At 41.5% G+C, this 18,929-nt stretch overlaps 1 protein-coding gene across 6 annotated transcripts in view; it reads left to right on the plus strand.

Annotated features, from left to right (window-relative positions):
* LOC136699314 (glutamate receptor ionotropic, kainate 5) overlaps positions 1-18,929 on the plus strand; it is a 208,560-nt gene that overhangs the window by 116,902 nt on the left and 72,729 nt on the right. For all 6 annotated transcript variants that reach the window (XM_066673929.1, XM_066673931.1, XM_066673934.1 and 3 more), the window contains 3 exons: positions 8,435-8,613; positions 10,415-10,468; positions 14,921-15,082. In XM_066673929.1, coding sequence (XP_066530026.1) covers positions 8,435-8,613; positions 10,415-10,468; positions 14,921-15,082 — 395 coding nt within the window. The remainder of the gene's footprint in view (positions 1-8,434; positions 8,614-10,414; positions 10,469-14,920; positions 15,083-18,929) is intronic.

The following is an 18,929-nucleotide window of genomic DNA, read 5'->3' on the forward strand; positions in this document are numbered from 1 at the left end:
ATAAACATTAGTGAGATCAGATACTATGAGTGGATTATCAGTACTGGATCACAAACCCTACTCAGTGCCTGGGTGCTATAGACTTCATTATCTGAGATTGGCATTGATTATGTTGAACAATATGTAGCTGCTCCAGAGCATCCTATTCTATTGATTCAGTGCTTTTCTATGGGGATTAGCACCTATGTTAGCAATGAGTGCAGCTTAAAGCACCGGAAGTCACTAATTAGAAGAAATGTCTCCAAAATTTTACTAAATCTAGTGAAGTCAAGAAAGTAAAACTCGTTCAAATGAAGTATTATTAAACCTACCCAATAGTGCCAATCCACACAAAACAAAACAACATATCTGTGAAACTCCAACTAGGTCAATGAAAAACGACAGAGGTAACTGTGAACATAAAAAAACAGCAGTAGGGTAATTAAATTCTAAAGTGAATGTGATTCATGAGCAGCCTTTTAACACCTAAGAAAGGCTCTCTAGAAAAGGAAGAGAGTCCAAAATGCTGGGGCGTATGACAATAATAGGCATCTTCTACACTTTTCTTGTGGCTGACTCATGGAGTATTTAACAAGCTTGTGCCTAATGACTTGCTTGGCACTTGCTTAGAAACTTAAATAACACTTTAAATCACTCATAGATCAGATAATACTTTGAAAAGCAGCAGATAACTTTAAAAATCAATTCTGTACACAACCAGTGATTTATTTCACATCCAAATCAGCCAACATATTAAAATCACCTCATAGTTTCTACACTCACTCGCCATTTTATCAGCTCCATTTTCCATATAGTTGCGCTTTGAAGTTCTACAGACTGTATGTTTGTTGCTCTGCATACTTTGCTAGCCTTCACCCTATTCTTCAATGGTCAGGACCACAACAGAACAGGAAGTATTTGAGTGGTGGACCATTATTAGCGCTGCAGTGACGTTTCTGTGTTGTTGGCATGTTAGTGTGTGTTGTGCTGGTGGATCGAGTGGATCAGACACAGCAGTGCTTCTGGAGTTCTTAAACACTGTATCCACTCACTGTTTGCACTGTTAGACACAGATACATTGTTGTTCCATGTTGTAGGTGAAAAGCCAGAGACATTAGTTAAGTAGACAATCTATTGCCACACAGTTTCTGCTTGTCGTCCTCTAGTCCTTCATCAGTGGACACAGGACACTGGCTACCAGACACTTTTGGCTGGATATTTTTAGTTGCTGGCCTGTTCTCAGTCCAGCAGTGACGAGATTCAAGGTAAAGAAATTCAGCAGCTTTGCCGTTTCTGATCCACTCATACCAGCGCAACATATCACCACAATATCACTGTCACTACAGCGCTGAGAATAAATCATGTCTGCTCTGCGGTGCTTCTGTGGGGGTCCTCAGCAGAAACGGTTCATACAGAATGCAGAGAAACAGATGCAGTCTGTAGCTTAAAATATATAAACTGAACCTTTAGTGCTGAGTGAAGCTGATTAATGAATAGTGAGTGTAGAAGCAAGCAAGTAGCTGTAATAATTTAGGCTCTGGACCCATGTAGCATTACCCCTGTTTAACTCACCCATTTCAACTCAGGCAGGTCTTATTTATATATTTATTTATTTATTAAACATGCTACTTGGATCAGGTTAAAAGATAAATTCAAATAAAATAATATTTTTTCATAAAGTAAACACACCATGTTGAAACACCACTGGATTAGAGTTATCATGGTCTTCTGATCACATGGATATTACAGACACTGTGTGTGTCATCCAAGCTCCTTCCATAGTAAGGCATCTTACTAAGTAGAAGCATTTATGAATACAAAATGGACCAAGAATTGGTCCCTGTGGAACACCATAGAGATGATAATGAGACTTTGAGATGGGGAACGAAACTCTTTATTAGACTGATGTTTTCTTTTTGGGAAAGGTTCATACTGAAATAAGTTTAACAATGGTCTGTGTTGTTAAATGCAGAACTTAAAATACAGAGCAAACCCATAATTATGGTCTTAGTATGGTAATGCTTATTGTGTTCTCTGCTTTTACTGAATGTGGAAACATGTTTTGTTGGAGCCGTTTAACCCCATGATGTTGTTGTCATAAACTATCTTTGGAAAATATATAAAATATATAAATTGGATCCAGGGGGTGGGTTTTTATTGCTTTGGTTTTATTTTATGACGTTAAAGGTCTGTTATTATTATTATTTTTTTTTTACAAATATCCAGTGTTATGCAGCAATCCGCTTCAGCAGCAGAGAAGAATACTACAATCGATATAAAGTGTTTTATAGTCAAAATACAAGTAGAAAGAACTCTCCCAAGAGGTATTTTTAAAGAATATTTGGTCATTTTTTTCCAGTGCCGTGCTACCCCTCGGTGCGCATTATTCATTTCCCCCTGTACCCTTTGTATATATATTTTTTACTGTGTCATTTTCCCTGCAGCAGTCTCACCTAAGGTAGATTCTGCATTGGAATTAAAGTCATTAACCTTGTTGTCTGTTATTGATGCCACATTGGGAAAAGGCCCGTCATGTAAGGCATTACTGCACAGTGGTGGATGATGCATTAAAGTAACATGCCTCTGTGAAATTAGCCATGTAGCTCCTGTCAGGACATGAGTTGCCCTCATTTCTTCTGAGCGCTCTTTTATGGCTTTACTGATGAGGCTGCTCTTCCTTGCACTGCACAGGCCCAAGGTCGGCTACGTGAGACGGTAATGTAGTGAGCACTACTGTTTACTGCTTCTTAGGCATCTGTCTCTATTGATCCCACTGTTTTCCACTCAATTAATCAGGACTTAGTGTGCGAGTGTGTGCAGGCTACTGCGCGGAAACATTTGTGTGGTTATTTGAGGCTGCACTTCAGTGTTTTAAAGGGTATCCCTGTGTTACTGTAACTGTGTAATAATGTATGAACGTATTGATGCTAACAACACTGTTTTCATTGCTGTCATTATTTATTTACATAGCTTTCTTAAACCAGCTTCTATATATACAACCATTATTATAACCATTATACTTCCTCCTGTTAAATCAGCATTTGTCACTGTTCCCTTCATATATTCTCTTTTCCTGTCTCCAACGTGCTTTCTGTTTACATTTGGTCTCCGGCCCTATCCACACGGATCAAGGTTTTTGTCTGCGTTATGGCCTTCTGTCTCACTGAAAAACACTGTTGTCACTGTTCTCGTGTGGATGAGGACAACTAATCTTTTTGGAAACTTTATACAGCATGTCTGGCTCTGGCTGAAATTTAAATAGCTCTTCACTCTCTATGTAGTAAATTGCATACGTCATAAAGCTACTAGGTATATATTCAGATAGCACTAGATTTCAGATTTACACATTCATTCATTCATTTATTCATTGTCTGTAATCGCTTATCGAGATCAGGGTCATGGTGGGTCCGGAGCCTTCCCAGGAATCACTGGGCGCAAGGCAGGAACACACCCTGGAGGGGGCGCCAGTCCTTCACAAGGGGACTCACACATTCACTCACACCAACGGACACTTTTGAGTCTCCAATCCACCTACCAACGTGTGTTTTTGAACTGTGGGAGGAAACCGGAGCACCCGGAGGAAACCCACGCAGACACAGAGAGAACACACCACACTCCTCACAGACAGTCACCCGGAGGAAACCCACGCAGACACAGAGAGAACACACCACAGTCACCCGGAGGAAACCCACGCAGACACAGAGAGAACACACCACACTCCACACAGACAGTCACCCAGAGGAAACCCACGCAGACACAGGGAGAACACACCACACTCCTCACAGACAGTCACCCGGAGGAAACCCACGCAGACACAGAGAGAACACACCACACTCCTCACAGACAGTCACCCGGAGGAAACCCACGCAGACACAGAGAGAACACACCACACTCCTCACAGACAGTCACCCGGAGCGGAAATCGAACCCACAACCTCCAGGTCCCTGGGGCAGTGTGACTGCGACACCTACCTGCTGCACCACCGTGCCTCATCAGTATCCTTAAATAATAATTGTAGTAGTTTGTTTTCACATCACTGTGCTTACATGCTAGAGGCTCTTATACACGCCTCCTGTTTGTAGTTGTGCATTCACAGTGCTGCTTCGTTGACTCCAGTCCAAATTCAATAAAGTCACCATATGGATTTTGTGGTGGCTTCGCCCACAAAGTTATGCACATACAGAATCACCTTTATTGGCACTCAAAGTCACTATGCATCAGTAGCCACAGACTTTAATTTACAGGAGTGAGGCAGAGATCAAGTCATGGTTTGTAGTAACTGACCATAGTAAAAATATGACCTGCTCAGTGTGGGGATACCTGCTCATCAAGCTTATAATTTCTCTGGGCATGAAGGTTAATAGTAGGAATGCCATCCCCTTTTCTGTAATAACAGCTTCTACTTCTCTGGGAAAGCTTTAATAAAGATGTTGGAACATAGCAATGGATTTGATTGCATTCAGCCATTAAAGAATTAAAGGTTTTCTTGTCATTGCACAGCAGTACAACAGAACTGTAACTCCACATTTAAAAGGAACACTAGGAACCTTAATATTTTATCTTAAAATTACAGCTTTAAAATCATTATGATGTTCCACTGACTTGTCATAGGGAGAATAGATCATTTAATGTTGTTACTCCAGGCTTAGCACTGCAGAAATGGCATTATGTAACTTTTAGAGGAGGTTGATACTACGGAACCAATGAACCTTCAAGGTCCAATCCATCACACCAGAGAACACAGGTCCACTGTTTCACAGCCCTGTAGACAATGCTTGGCATTGGACATAGAGCGCTAGGGCTCATGTACAGCTGCTTATAATGTCTCATCCTACTGCTAATGCGTTTCTATGCTTGTACTGTACAGTATACAGTATTCACTCATTATACTGGATGTCTGTGTTTGAACCAGAGGCGATTGCTCTAAGACTGCAAGTGAAGCTCAGCTTCCCCTAAAATGTAAAAAAAAATAAGTGATCAAATATATACTGTTGTGTGTACATGTCATTGAATAAATATGCACTACAACACGCTCAACTTTTGTTCAGAATCAGCTTCTTATCACTGGTAAAGACACGGCTTTCCTCTCAATCATTCCCACAGCTTCACTGTGCTTTAAACAGAGTTCAATAGCGAAGCAGCGAAACGAGACGAGTCATTGGATAAATGCTGGGATTTGTCCTGCCCATCGGACGCTCAGCTTTGGCATGATGATTGGATGATGTGTCTGAGGCTGAATCCCTTTTTGATTGAGAGCGAAATGAGCGAATTAGCGATCCTTTGGTGTAAAGATCCGTGGGAGCACAGGTGGACACACTTCACATGGGACAAGGCCGTTTAAGCCTAGCTCTGCCATTGAGAGGACACTAGTCAAGTCCCTGGAAAAGACGCCTTGTTGGTACGACAGGGTCACAGATCATTTTCTTGAAAAGGAACAGAGGGTAGAATTTACGTATAAATAAACCGACACATTTTATGGTGTAGGCCGAAATTGAGCTTCCCCTCCTTGAAAGACCAGCATCTGCCACTGGTTTGAACATATAGTTTATATAAATGTTCTGCATGGATAAAATGTAGCTGCTTTGTAGCTGTAGCTTTTTCTGTATTCTTTCAGCTCATTACTGAGAAGACTTGTCTAAGCGTCACTGAAGTGAAATTAAAGCGTATATGTAGTTACGACTGTTTCAGAGCTTGAGTGAGTTTTCTGAGAGAGCTGGAGCACAGGAAAATCATCGTTAAGCTGCAGAGTGAGCATCACTTTCAACATTTGCTTTTAATTGCTTTAAATACTCCTGGAGCTGTGGAGAGATATAAAGGGTTTTTTTTTTATTTATTTAAATTCTTTTTCCAAAAGGCAAGCATGAGGATCATTACGCTGGGGACATTTTTGTGATGAGATTCGTAAAAGAAAAAAAACATTAATGTTTTAAAAAAAAGAACCGTTAACAGTTTAAACTTTCAATCACATAATTTGACCTCAGCAACCTGAAAGCAATGTGAGCAAATCAGTGACTGCATGCCGACTGCTGACTGAGAGAGTAAACTTCATGAGATATGCACTGAATGTTTATGGATCTACTCGTACAACTGTAACATACACTAACATATCACCACCACGTCAGTGTCACTGCAGCTGAGAATGATCCACCAGCCAAGTCATACCTGCTCTGTGGGGTCCTGTGGGGGTCCTGTCAATTGAAGAACTGGTTGAAATGGGGATGAGAAAGTATGCAGAGGAACAGGTGGACTACAGGCTGTAACTGTAGAACTACAGAGTGGTTCTGTATGGCCCGTGGAGCTGATCAATTGGACAGTGACAGTGTAGATGCAAGGGAGGTGTTCCTAATCCAGTAGTCGTTCAGTGTGTAAACTTCTGAAGATGTTCTGAAGCCAGTGTGGATTTGGATGGACTGATCAATTACAGAAGACATCAGTGCAGTTATTCATGGTTTGCAGTGAGTTTGGAGCCAAATTGGGGACCTATGGTTTGGATTTATAGCACAGCACTAATGCAAACTGATGGGAAAGACGGATCAATTGATGTCATATACATCTCCTTTCCCTGCGCTGGATAGAGTTTCAGCACACCTAGAAGCACAGATGCCCACCTCCTCTTTGTATCAGAGCTGTGTAGTATATAATGTGTAGTATAATGAGGATGAAAAAGGGTGTGAAGAGTTTTTGTGCGGTGCAGTTCTGCTCAGCATAGCCCGACAGTACACACCACCAAACGTGTAGACAATTTGTGTTTTGTTTCCCACCCATTTTCAGAATGTGACGTCACGAGTCAGTGAGCCCTATAGGGCTTTGTATTTATACAGAACAGAAAGTTGACACACCACACGTTGTCATTTTGAAATACCACAGTATACGTTATTACCTTTATACCGCCCAACCCTAGTTAGCCACATTAGCATTATTGTTATAGGATGTAATAGAAAGCTGTTAGCTTTTCAGTCTCTAATGCGTTTCTCTGCTCTTCTGTCTGAATCTGAGTGAGTTATTCATTCAGTAATCATCTTGTTTTGTTTTAGTGTGTAATACTGCAAACACAGGACACACATTCCTTTGTCTCAGTCTGTTTCCCTTGTTTACAGGTAATACGCTGGTCCTGGAACAGACGTTTTGGAGTATAATGTTTTATTGCGACTCTCTGCTTTAATTATTTCTCTAGTTAAGTTTAAAAAAGTAGTTCTCCTTGTCTGAAAGTGTGAGTGATCAGTGAGAGATATTTCCATGTTGCAGCAAAGTTGAGGATGAATCCCAACCCTGCTGAAAAATTCAGCATAAGACCAGCTTTAGCTGGTAGCTGGTTATAGATGTCTTGAGCTGGTCTTTGATGGTCAAGGGGGTTGGAAAGGTGGTCATTTAGGCAAAACATACCCTGTACTGGTAAGCTAGCTGGTTAAGTCTTGACTAGCATAGCGTATGCTGCATTTGATTTAGGTCATGCTTGGTGGGGCTGGTCATGTTGCTGGTCATACTGGTTGTCTAGCTTGGTCAGGTTGATCATGCTGTAGTCCAGCTAAACCATCACATTTAAATGAAAACATACCCTAAGCTGGTTAAGATTTAAGATGGTCATTCATTCATTTATTCATTATCTGTAGCCCTTATCCAGTTCAGGGTCGCGGTGGGTCCAGAGCCTACCTGGAATCATTGGGCGCAAGGCAGGAACACAGCCTGGAGGGGGCGCCAGTCCTTCACAGGGCAACACACACACTCACACACTCACACCTACGGACACTTTTGAGTCGCCAATCCATGTACCAACGTATGTTTTTGGACTGTGGGAGGAAACCGGAGCACCCAGAGGAAACCCACACAGACACAGGGAGAACACACCACACTCTTCACAGACAGTCACCCGGAGGAAACCCACGCAGACACAGAGAGAACACACCACACTCCTCACAGACAGTCACCCGGAGGAAACCCACGCAGACACAGAGAGAACACACCACACTCCTCACAGACGGTCACCCGGAGGAAACCCACGCAGACACAGGGAGAACACACCACACTCCTCACAGACGGTTACCCGGAATGGGAATCTAATACACAACCTCAAGGTCCCTGGAGCTGTGTGACTGCGACACCTACCTGCTGCACCACCGTGCCACCCCAGGATTAAAATCCTTAATTTTAATTGAAGTCATTTTAGACCCTTTCTATTGGATGGTCTATTTGAGATAATGTTTTGACAGTGTCGACACTTTCAGGTGTCTTATATTTTTTGGGGTATATTTTGGCATACTGTCAAACACAGATATTAGTTCTGACAGTGACCAGTGACCGTTTCTGTGAGAGCCTTGCTTACCACAGTGATACATAATGAATGTGGAGGTTCCATTGGGAAGGTCGCAGGGACACAGTTGACCACAGTAATTAGATGAAATGGCCTTACATTACTGTCATCATGCATTGACCCTAGTTTGCTCCTTCCTCTCCTCAGGTCTGCTGAGACTGGAAGAGCTGGTGCGACATTTCCTCATCTCTAGGGACACACTCTCAGTGAGGATGCTGGATGAGAGCCTGGACCCCACCCCCTTGCTGAAGGAAATCCGTGACGACAAAGTAGCAACAATTATCATCGATGCCAATGCCTCAGTATCTATACTCATACTCAAGAAGGTACATAAACACACACGCTGACTCAACACTTTACATCAGGGCATGCTTCACCGTGCTTCTGCTTAAGATGCTGAAAGTGCACATACACACAAACGTCATTAGTTATGTGGAGACAGATTCAATATGCTACACGTACACCTCAGCATCTTCACCACCGGTGCATGATTGCTCCCGTTTCTGTCCCTCGTCGCTTTCCGTATGGGTTAATATCAAACCAATTTAGAAATTGAATTAATTCCAGTCTCACTTTTCATAATTATTCATTTGGCAGGATGGCATCGTAAAGAGCCTTGATTAGTTGTGCATTACATTTCCAAATGTCATGATGTTATTTGACTTGCAAAACAAATCTTACAGCATCATTACTTAGCCTCACTGAGGTCCTTGTGGTTGAGAGCAATCAAATTCTCACAAAAAATTCTAGTGTAAAGCAGCAGATGGAAGATTTTACTGCAGCACAGCATCTTATTAATACCTCTCATTTCATTTTAGAGAGCTGGTGTTTACAAAATGGTTGACCCCCACAGGGTAGTGATCTTCGAATCTGAAGAATCCAGGTTCCAGGCCGGGATTTTAAAATTGCTAGGCGGAGTTAAGGGCAGCTGTGATGGAGTTATCAGAAACAGCTGAAAGGTCTAGTCAGTGGTTGTGGATTAGGAGAATACAGACAAAGACATTGTAGAGGTGGAGCAGCTAAGGGGTGTTTTAGGTACATGGAGGATAGGGCAGGTGAGTGGGGTACTGAGCATGCATTAATGGTGCCAGCATGGCTAGGTACAGCCTTAGTCACCAAACAGACCAGTGTGATTTTACTTTTGTTGACTTTTAAGGGTATGATAGGGCTGTAAAGCTGGTTTGGAGAAGGGTGTATCTTGGAGGCCAGACTTCACTGCTTCCGGAGGTGTTGTGGGCTTAATTCAGTGAAACACTGACGAGGGAAGGGATGGGGGAACTGATGGGGGAACTGTAATATAGCACTCTTTGGGATGCAGCCTGATCACCTCTCTACTGACTGACAAAGATGAACAGAACTCTGTTTACAAATGAGGAATACACAGGGGTTGGACAATGAAAGTGAAACACCTGGTTGTAGACCACAGTAATGTATTAGTGTGGTGTAGGGCCTACTTTTGCGGCCGATACAGCGTCAGTTGGTCTTGGGAATGACATACACAAGTCCTGCACAGTGGTCAGAGGGATTTGAAGCCATTCTTCTTGCAGGATAGTGGCCAGGTCTCTACGTGACGCTGGTGGAGGAAAACGTTTCCTGACTCGCTCCTCCACAACACCCCAAAGTGGCTCAATAATATTTAGATCTGGTGACTGTGCAGGCCATGGGAGATGTTCATCAAACCAATCCTTCACCAGTCTCGCTGTGTGTATTGGTGCAGTGTGGAGTTAATGAAGATTGTCCACCAGGCTCTGCTCCAATTTAGCCCTGAAACCTCCCACACTGAAATGACAGGTGTTTCACTTTCATTGTCTAACCCCTGTAGTGCTGAAAGAAACTATTTAAACATCAGTTTTTATTGGAGTTGTGTGAGTAATAAGTAAGCACCAAATACGGCAGCTACACAGTGAAGTCAGCTGCAATCCATGGATACCTGGCCAGATATAGTATCATACTACCCGTCCATTTTAAAATCTAAGCCTGGAACCTGGATCAAAGGTCTGGATTTGAAAACATTTATTATAGGGTTTTTATAATTTGCCATTATGAAATTTGAAGATGTTTTTTTTTTTTAAAAAGGACTGATATTTTTCTTTCCTGTTTGCCTCTGTGTATACCCCCTTGCTCTAGGCATCGGAACTTGGCATGACGTCAGCTTTCTACAAGTACATCCTGACCACAATGGTAAGATGTCACGCCTACTTTCCCCCTTCACCCAATGACACCCCACCCTTCTTCCCTACCCATGATTCTCCAGTAGGGAACCAGAGTGAGGCTGGCCATTGTCCAATCGTCTCATCAGAAATGCGTGATGGGTCCCTGCCATTTATCATCATCATGGCCAAAGCGGGATATGCCCTTGTTTGAGGCGACTTCCTACTGCTTAGATTCATAGCTCATATTTTTAGGTCATATGTTCTTCAATGAGGAGCTGAGTGGTTTTACACAAGCACCACAAGGAGAATTGTATAATGTTGGTGACGCTGTTAGCAGCAACACTTTGCCCTTGGAGGATTTCTGTCAGCAGCAGAAGTTGCCCTTTGCTGATTTGTGACCAGTTTTTTGTTATTTCTTATATAAGGGATGACATTTAAGACTACAGCTCAGAAGCTGGTCCAAGTTCAGTGCTGAAGGGGCACTTCCACCAGCCTGATAAAGGCCTTAGTTTTTAAAAATGTGGGAAGTCATACCAAGCTGTAAATGCTGTCTGTTTGTCTTCGCAATTTCTCTTTAAGAAGTACTGCTTCATTATTTAAAAGCAATAAATTAATAAATGTAGTGTCCAGTGATCAAAATAACTTCTTTTTGAAGAAATCGTTGATTACACATCTAACCTTTGAATATCTACATATACATATATATATATATATTTTTTTTTTTTTTTCTAAGCATTTTTGTGTATTAAAATATTCCCAGCCATTCACTAAAATGGCACATACAGATTTTAAATCATGGAGGATTTGAAGATCTATAAATTATGCAAGATTATGCAAAGTGGATATTCTCCAGTGGCTTCCCACAGTACAAAATTATTTTTAGCACACTATCTCACATAAAAAACAAGTAGCATAATTACAACACTATATGTTTATATAAATCAGCTGAAGCACAAATTCAAGAGTCTTTGAGCTTGTAACAGTGGAGAACCTGTGCTCAATCTGACATGCCTGAAGCTGTTAGCCTGCAATTAAGGCTAACGCTAACACCTACTGCTAACAAGGCACAGTAGTGGGGTAAGAATAGCTTATCCAACAGGATAACAATCCTCTTTTTATGTCTTATGGCTCACTTATCACCTGGGCATTTTAATGTCTCTCCTTGAACTTAAATACTCAAAGTTTATGACCCACTTGCACGGATTATAATACACTTATGGTCCACAAAATGTTTGGGCTGAAAGTTTGAAAATTTGTAGTAACGTTTTAGTAAAAAATATATATATAGTTATTTAATTATTGTACTGCTGGTTGAAAATGAGAATGTATCTACACCTTATATCTACTGTACCAGTCAGCACATATGTATTAATACAGTATGTGCTAAAAAAAAAAAAACATTATGACAAAGAACAGACTAGTGATTCATAACATCTATTCGTGGCCAAGAGCCTAGGCACCAGGTTCTAAATATGTCTCAGTGTAGCAATATAAAAATATGATCATTTTTAAAAATTAAATGGAAATGTTTAATTAGTATAGCATTGTTTGCTTTTATATTTTTGTATGTTTCCTTTATTAACACAGTTATTGCTGTCAGGACCAGGCGGACTGACGGAGGCAGACGCACACGCTACAACACAGTGACTTTTATTTAAACAAAAGATAACAATACAGAGACAGACTTGGATAAATTGGACAAGAAACTTAGATAAAGAAAGACCTGGACAGAGAGAGAGAAACAGACTAAACCTAGACAGAGGGAACTAAACCGACAGAGAGAGCTGAAAAATACTAACCTTGACAGAGAAACCTAAACTAGAGAGACAGATACATACAGACCTAGACTGGGATAAGACACAAACAGACTTGAGACAAGAGAAATACAAATAGACAAACCAAACAGGCACAAGGACGGGGATCAAGCAACAGACGAAACAGACCGACTGGAGAAAGCAAAACGAATGTCCAACAAACAGGCACAGACACAGGGGTTTATATACACACAAGGACACCTGAGACAGGTAATGAGGCGGCAGGGTTGCAAAGGAGACATAGATGGACACACTGACGAGGAGGTGGAACTAAGGCGGGACAAGAACAATGATAAACAGAACCATGTAGAAGAGCACATGGCCCAGGAAAACAGACTGAGGATGTCCATTCTCTATATTTGATACATGTTCTGTGGCCTGTACTCCACAGTAGACCTTTGATAGATTTATTTGGTGTATTTTATACATTCTTTTAATGTTTTAATTTTTGTTGATATTTAATTTTGTTTCTGGATGAATGTGCCCTGCTGTAGCTGAGAATGTTCATTTGCATCACTGTTATCAGAAATTAGGGCCTCCGTGTTATCAGAAATGAGTGAATGTTAGGGAAAGCATGCTAATTAGCTAGTCTGTCACTCACAGTATTTAAGATTGAGCTGGATTGGTATCCATGGAAACAGGAAACTAATAGAAAACATCTGCAGGATGGACATACATGATGTGTGAATTAAGCACAAAGCACATGTGTGGTATAGAAAACATTGGCTGAACACTTATAACCTTGCCAAGTGTATTTAAAATGATTTTAAAAAAGTGAAAGATCATATTTTAAATTTCTCTTCATGTCAACACATTTTTTTGGCTACGTTTACGCTGATGATCACAAATATTAAGTTAGTATTGTTAGTGTAGTGTAGTTACTAAAAAAAAGAGTTAGAGTATATGATATAGGGTTAAGAGTATAACAATACTCTTCTTATTAACTGAAGTTCAATGTTTAATTCCACTGCAAACTGTCAACAATTTGTCAGTCAGGAGCAGTCAAGGCTATGTTTTATGCTTTGTACGAAAAGACAATTCCGAGCAGAATTCTCACAATAACTCAAATAAATGCCCGTCAGATATCAACATACTTTTGGGGGGAATTGATGACAAAGAGGGTAATTTTTTGTTTTTAAATATCGATGAATGAAGAAAAATTGTGCTCCAGCAGAAAGGGCTCTTTTCTCATCCATGAAACTCAATTGAAAAGCTGGGCCATGACACTCAACTGACAGGTTGTTGACAGTCTATAGATGATTGTTGACTGTATGTAGAGTGTCTACAAAAGACTACCCAAATAGTGTTACCAAAATATATTACTTGATTGCTTGAAGTCTTTCATATGCAAATGACAACCTCTAATTTTAATAAATGATCAAAGTTGACCACTTAAAAAAACTATTATTTCCATGAAGGTGGGAGTCTTTAAAGGCTAAGCACCACTTAATGGACCTCCATGAATATTCCACATTATTGTAGTTACTGACAGATATAAGTATGAATTAAAATGAAAATAGCTGCTTAATTTGCTTTAAAACTGACAATTTTATTAAATTGACGGAAAAACCCGAGCTCTCTACGGAAATTCTTGAACGCGACCGTGACGTCACTGGTGGACAACAGCTGAACAACGCCGCGGTAAAACACCGTTATGACTGACTGTTATGACAGTATCTAGCTAAATAACCAACATTATTCATGACAATAGCCTAGCAATAAGCTAAACTCAAATGTAGAGGTACCGTTATTCTTGTAAATGTGATCGAAGTCGAACTCGAATTCATCCGACACTATAAACCTCCGTAATGCAGCTACGTAGCCGAGTATAATCTGAGCCGCCGAGTTTAGCGAGTCAAGCTAACGTTAACTAACACCAACTAAAACAGGCGAAGTGAGTGTCCTTACCCTGTTTACCTCCATGTTACAGAGGCTCTTGAACACCTTTCGTTGGTGTCCTTACATGCCCATATTGTTGGAAAAGCGCCAGTGAAATGAGCTACAGATAACGGAGTGAGCGGATGGTCCTTTCCAAAGTGCCCGTTTAAAGTTGACAAATTTAGTCCATTTTCTGGATATTTTGGGATCTTTGGGCCATTTGTTCACAGATGTCCCACTGTACATTGAATGATTGCAGCCAAAAACAACACACCTTTTCCTCATTTTGCATTACACTTTCATAGAGCTGGTGCTTAGCCTTTAACACTACCTTAGTAAGAGCACTGGATTTGTTTGGTATTAATGAAATTAGAGAGTACTTTCCAACATTAAAATTCTCTTTTTGAGAACAGAATGGTAAAACTTTGATTGATGTTGTTAGTAAAATGTATTAAAGTTTGTTGTTTTTTGTGATCAATGTTCCACATTTTGATTATAATTTTATCCCAGTCTGAATAGGGCTTAAAAATTCAGTTTAAATGGTGTTATGAGAGTATTATTTTGGAAAATTTCTAATAATCTTTTCGTTATGAAAATTTAACATGGTGTAAACTGCATCTGACGTTTTCAAATGATGTCAAAATTTAAAGACAACAATAGAAATATAAGGCTGTGTTCCAAAAGAGTCACAGGCTGTTTCAGTCTAGGGCCTCATGTGCCGGTACAACCTGGCAATTTGTAGTCATGCATTTTAATGAAACATAATAAACGTAACCTCCTCTTACTAGGACTTCCCTCTGCTGAGGTTGGATGATGTCGTAGATGACCAGTCCAACATCGTGGGATTCTCCATGTTGAACAGCAGTCATCCCTTCTACCTGGAGTTCATCAGGAGCCTCAATCTGTCTTGGAGAGAGGGATGTGACCTGAGCCCGTACCCTGGTCCAGCTGTGAGCCTCATGCATACATGCACACAGACAAACAAGCACACACACACACACACACACAGCAATACACTAGGGACGTGCAGTGAACATAAGCCCCCTGTTCCGGGGCAGCACACAACTTACTGGAACATAGACAGTATTGTATTCTATTTGCATGTTAAGTAGGTTAACACATTTTGAAGCTAAAGCACAGTGGGGCAGGGAAAACATCATAAAACAGTAGCACAGGCTTTTGCTAGGTGAGCTGGCCACTCCTGCACTGCTTTTTAAGGGTACATTCACATCTGCCATATTTGGTCTGGACTTTCAGACTCTTCTCTTTGGTTTTTTGGGATGGTCTGGGCTTTTTCGACCAATCACAGGAAGTTAAAGCAATATACACTGAACATTATGAACACCTTCACATTCACTATCCATTCTCTGAGTTCCACTGACCACACAGGAGCACTTTGTAGTTTTATAATTACAGAATACAGTCCATGTTCTTCAGTCGTCAGGACCTCCACATGATTTGGGTGGTGGATCGTTCTCACTGCTGCAGTGACACTGACATAGAGGGTGTGTGTTAGTGTGTGTTGTGCTGTTATGAGTGGATCAGACATAGCAATGCTGCTGGAGTTTTCAGACACTGTCCACTCTGTTAGACAGACCTACACGCTCAGAAAAAAGGTATGGTAGCAGTACATTATTTGTCACTAAAGGTACAAACAGTGTAAACGGACCTTTAAAGGTACAACAGTGGTTTTTAAGTGTTGCTGTATTCCTTAAAAGTACATTAAATTCTCTTCTTCAGAAGATGTGATTATTTGTAATATTTCATTATAGAACTCTCTACAAACTACAATTCAGGCAGCTGTGGGATAATGGTTAGAGAAGAGGGCTTCAAACTGAAAGGTTGCTGGTTCAATTCCCACAACTGGCAGGACAATTGGGGATGGTGGGTGTGAAGAAATAGCACTGTTCTTCTCCATCAATTCATGGCTGAGATGCCCTTGAAAAAGGCACCAAACCCACAACTGCTCCCTGGGTGCCGGGGATGGCTGCCCGCCGCTCTGGGTGTGTGTTCACAGCCCCTAGTGCACTAGTGTGTGTTTGTGTTCACTGCCACAGATGGGTTAAATGCGGAAGACACATTTTGTTGTACATTGTACAATGACAGATAAATGCACATTTTATTTCATGTATCAGTTCTGCTACAATAAGGTACAGTGATGTTCCCGTACTAAATATGTGCCCTTGAGGGTACCACCGCAGTGAGTTTTTCTGAGAGTGTACCTCATTGGTCCACCTTGTAGATGTAAAATCAGAGATAGTAGCGCATCTGTTGCTGTCGTGCTCTAGTCCTTCATCAGTGGACGCTGTTAGCTGAATATTTTTGGTCGGTGGACGATTCTCCGTCCAGCAGTGGCACTGAGTTGCTTTAAAAACTCCAGCAGCACTGCTGTGTCTGATCCACTCGCACCAGCACAACACTCACTAACACACCACCACCACGTCAGCGCTACTGTAGCACTATCCACCACCCAAATCATACCTGCTCTGTGGTAGTCCTGTCCATTTAAGAGCTGAGTGTAGTGGCAAACAGCATATACAGAGCAACAGATGGACTCTAGTCTGTAATTGTAGAACTACAAAGTGGAGCTGAGAGAAGGGACAATGAGTGTAGAAACAAGGATGTGGCCATAATGTAATGGTTGATGTAAAGTGCAGGAGGATGTGGTTTGGGAAACTAATTAATTAATCCACCTGTCAAACTGTGAATAAGGAGCTGCTGAATAAGTAAATATTGCAAAAGTAAGAAAGTTGTGTTGTGTCTTAGCCACCAGTAAGCAGGAATAATATTAAACATTAGAAATGAATCTGTACATTCAGAAACATGGCCCTCTTCACACTAATCAGTGTTAAAGGTGACATTCACAACACCTTTTTTCCCCCTCTCTATTTGCTAGCTCTCCATTCTGTTAGTGAGCTTCAAGGGTCTAATGTGTTTACAAAGCCCCAGTGTCAGTAAATCACAGAAAAAAAAAACCCAAAGTGTCTTGGTCTGGTATGCTAGGCTTTCTCTCTCTGCTCGCCGCTGTCTGTGAGGAGTGTGGTGTGTTCTCTCTGTCTGTGTGGGTTTCCTCCGGGTGACTGTCTGTGAGGAGTGTGGTGTGTTCTCCCTGTGTCTGCGTGGGTTTCCTCTGGGTGACTGTCTGTGAGGAGTGTGGTGTGTTCTCTCTGTGTCTGCGTGGGTTTCCTCTGGGTGACTGTCTGTGAGGAGTGTGGTGTGTTCTCCCTGTGTCTGCGTGGGTTTCCTCTGGGTGACTGTCAGTGAGGAGTGTGGTGTGTTCTCTCTGTGTCTGCGTGGGTTTCCTCCGGGTGACTGTCTGTGAGGAGTGTGGTGTGTTCTCCCTGTGTCTGCGTGGGTTTCCTCCGGGTGACTGTCAGTGAGGAGTGTGGTGTGTTCTCTCTGTGTTTGCGTGGGTTTCTTCCGGGTGACTGTCTGTGAGGAGTGTGGTGTGTTCTCCCTGTGTCTGCGTGGGTTTCCTCCGGGTGACTGTCTGCGAGGAGTGTGGTGTGTTCTCTCTGTGTCTGCATGGGTTTCCTCCGGGTGACTGTCTGTGAGGAGTGTGGTGTGTTCTCCCTGTGTCTGCGTGGGTTTCTTCCGGGTGCTCTGGTTTCCTCCCACAGTCCAAAAATACACGTTGGTAGGTGGATTGGCGACTTAAAAAGTGTCCTTCTGTGTGTGTCGCCCTGTGAAAGACTGGTGCCTCCTGCAAGGTGTGTTCCTGCCTTGCACCCAATAATTCTAATAATCATTGGTTACAGAAACCTGTTGAAGCAAAAAATATACATAGTAAGCCTATGCTAGCCTCGGTAAGCTAAACTCTTGCTAACCTGCTAGCCTTGGTAAACTAGTCTCTTATATGAAATTGCCCATTGAGCTTTTCTTATTTACCAGTATTTCCCATTTTTTCCCCATTAATTCTGGTTAATTCCCATAATTACGCATTAATTCCCATGGTAAATTTCCCAACTTTGAAAATTCCTGGAATTTTTGCAACCCTAACACAGATCTGACCAGTTACCAGACTGTTAACAGATGTCTGCACAGGCTAGAATGAAACCGCATGATGGAGGGAGAGGGAGGGCCATTCTTCTCACCCAGAAAGAGTGACATACTGAGAGATATGTGTATATCACTAAAAGAATGTTCATAATTACATGCAATATGTTTAAAATATAATTTTCCATCTCAATTTTCCTTGCCCAAAAGCATGCCCTGCAGATGTTGCATGCCTACAGGACTGTAGTAATGCTTGAAAAAACACAGCAGATATTGTTTTATTTTGTCAGTCTCTTTGATAAATCTGAATTGTTCCATAAGTCTGGAGGAGAGCGACTGCTGCAGGGCCTTACAAGCGTGAAGAGTTATTTTCAGTAATTCACCAATGCCTTTTCTCTCACCCCCATCTCTCTCTTTCTTTCACTTGCTTTATCCCTCCCTCTCCTTCTCCACCTCGACTAATGTCTTCTCCTCTCGATTAATTCTCCTTTGTGTCTGTGCCTCTGTACACTTCTCTCTGGCTGTTTGAGCTTACAGAGTTAGAATTGTGCAAGATTCAACTCATTTTTGAATCTCGTTACAAAAATGAACAGAAAATCTTCAGGGTTGGTTGATAATACCAGCGAAATGTATTTATAGAAGAGCTCTTGGAATATTTCCATGGTGACAAAACACCTGTAGCATCTATTATGCAAATTTAAACCATGTAGTCATCACCTTGTGAAATCTAACTGAGTTCATTTTCACAGGAAAGGAATGCACTTTATTTATACTCATTTAGCCCTACTCAGGTATTGCTTA

Source organism: Hoplias malabaricus, chromosome 6, assembly GCF_029633855.1.
Source record: "Hoplias malabaricus isolate fHopMal1 chromosome 6, fHopMal1.hap1, whole genome shotgun sequence".
In the NCBI taxonomy this organism is placed as follows: Eukaryota; Metazoa; Chordata; class Actinopteri; order Characiformes; family Erythrinidae; genus Hoplias; species Hoplias malabaricus.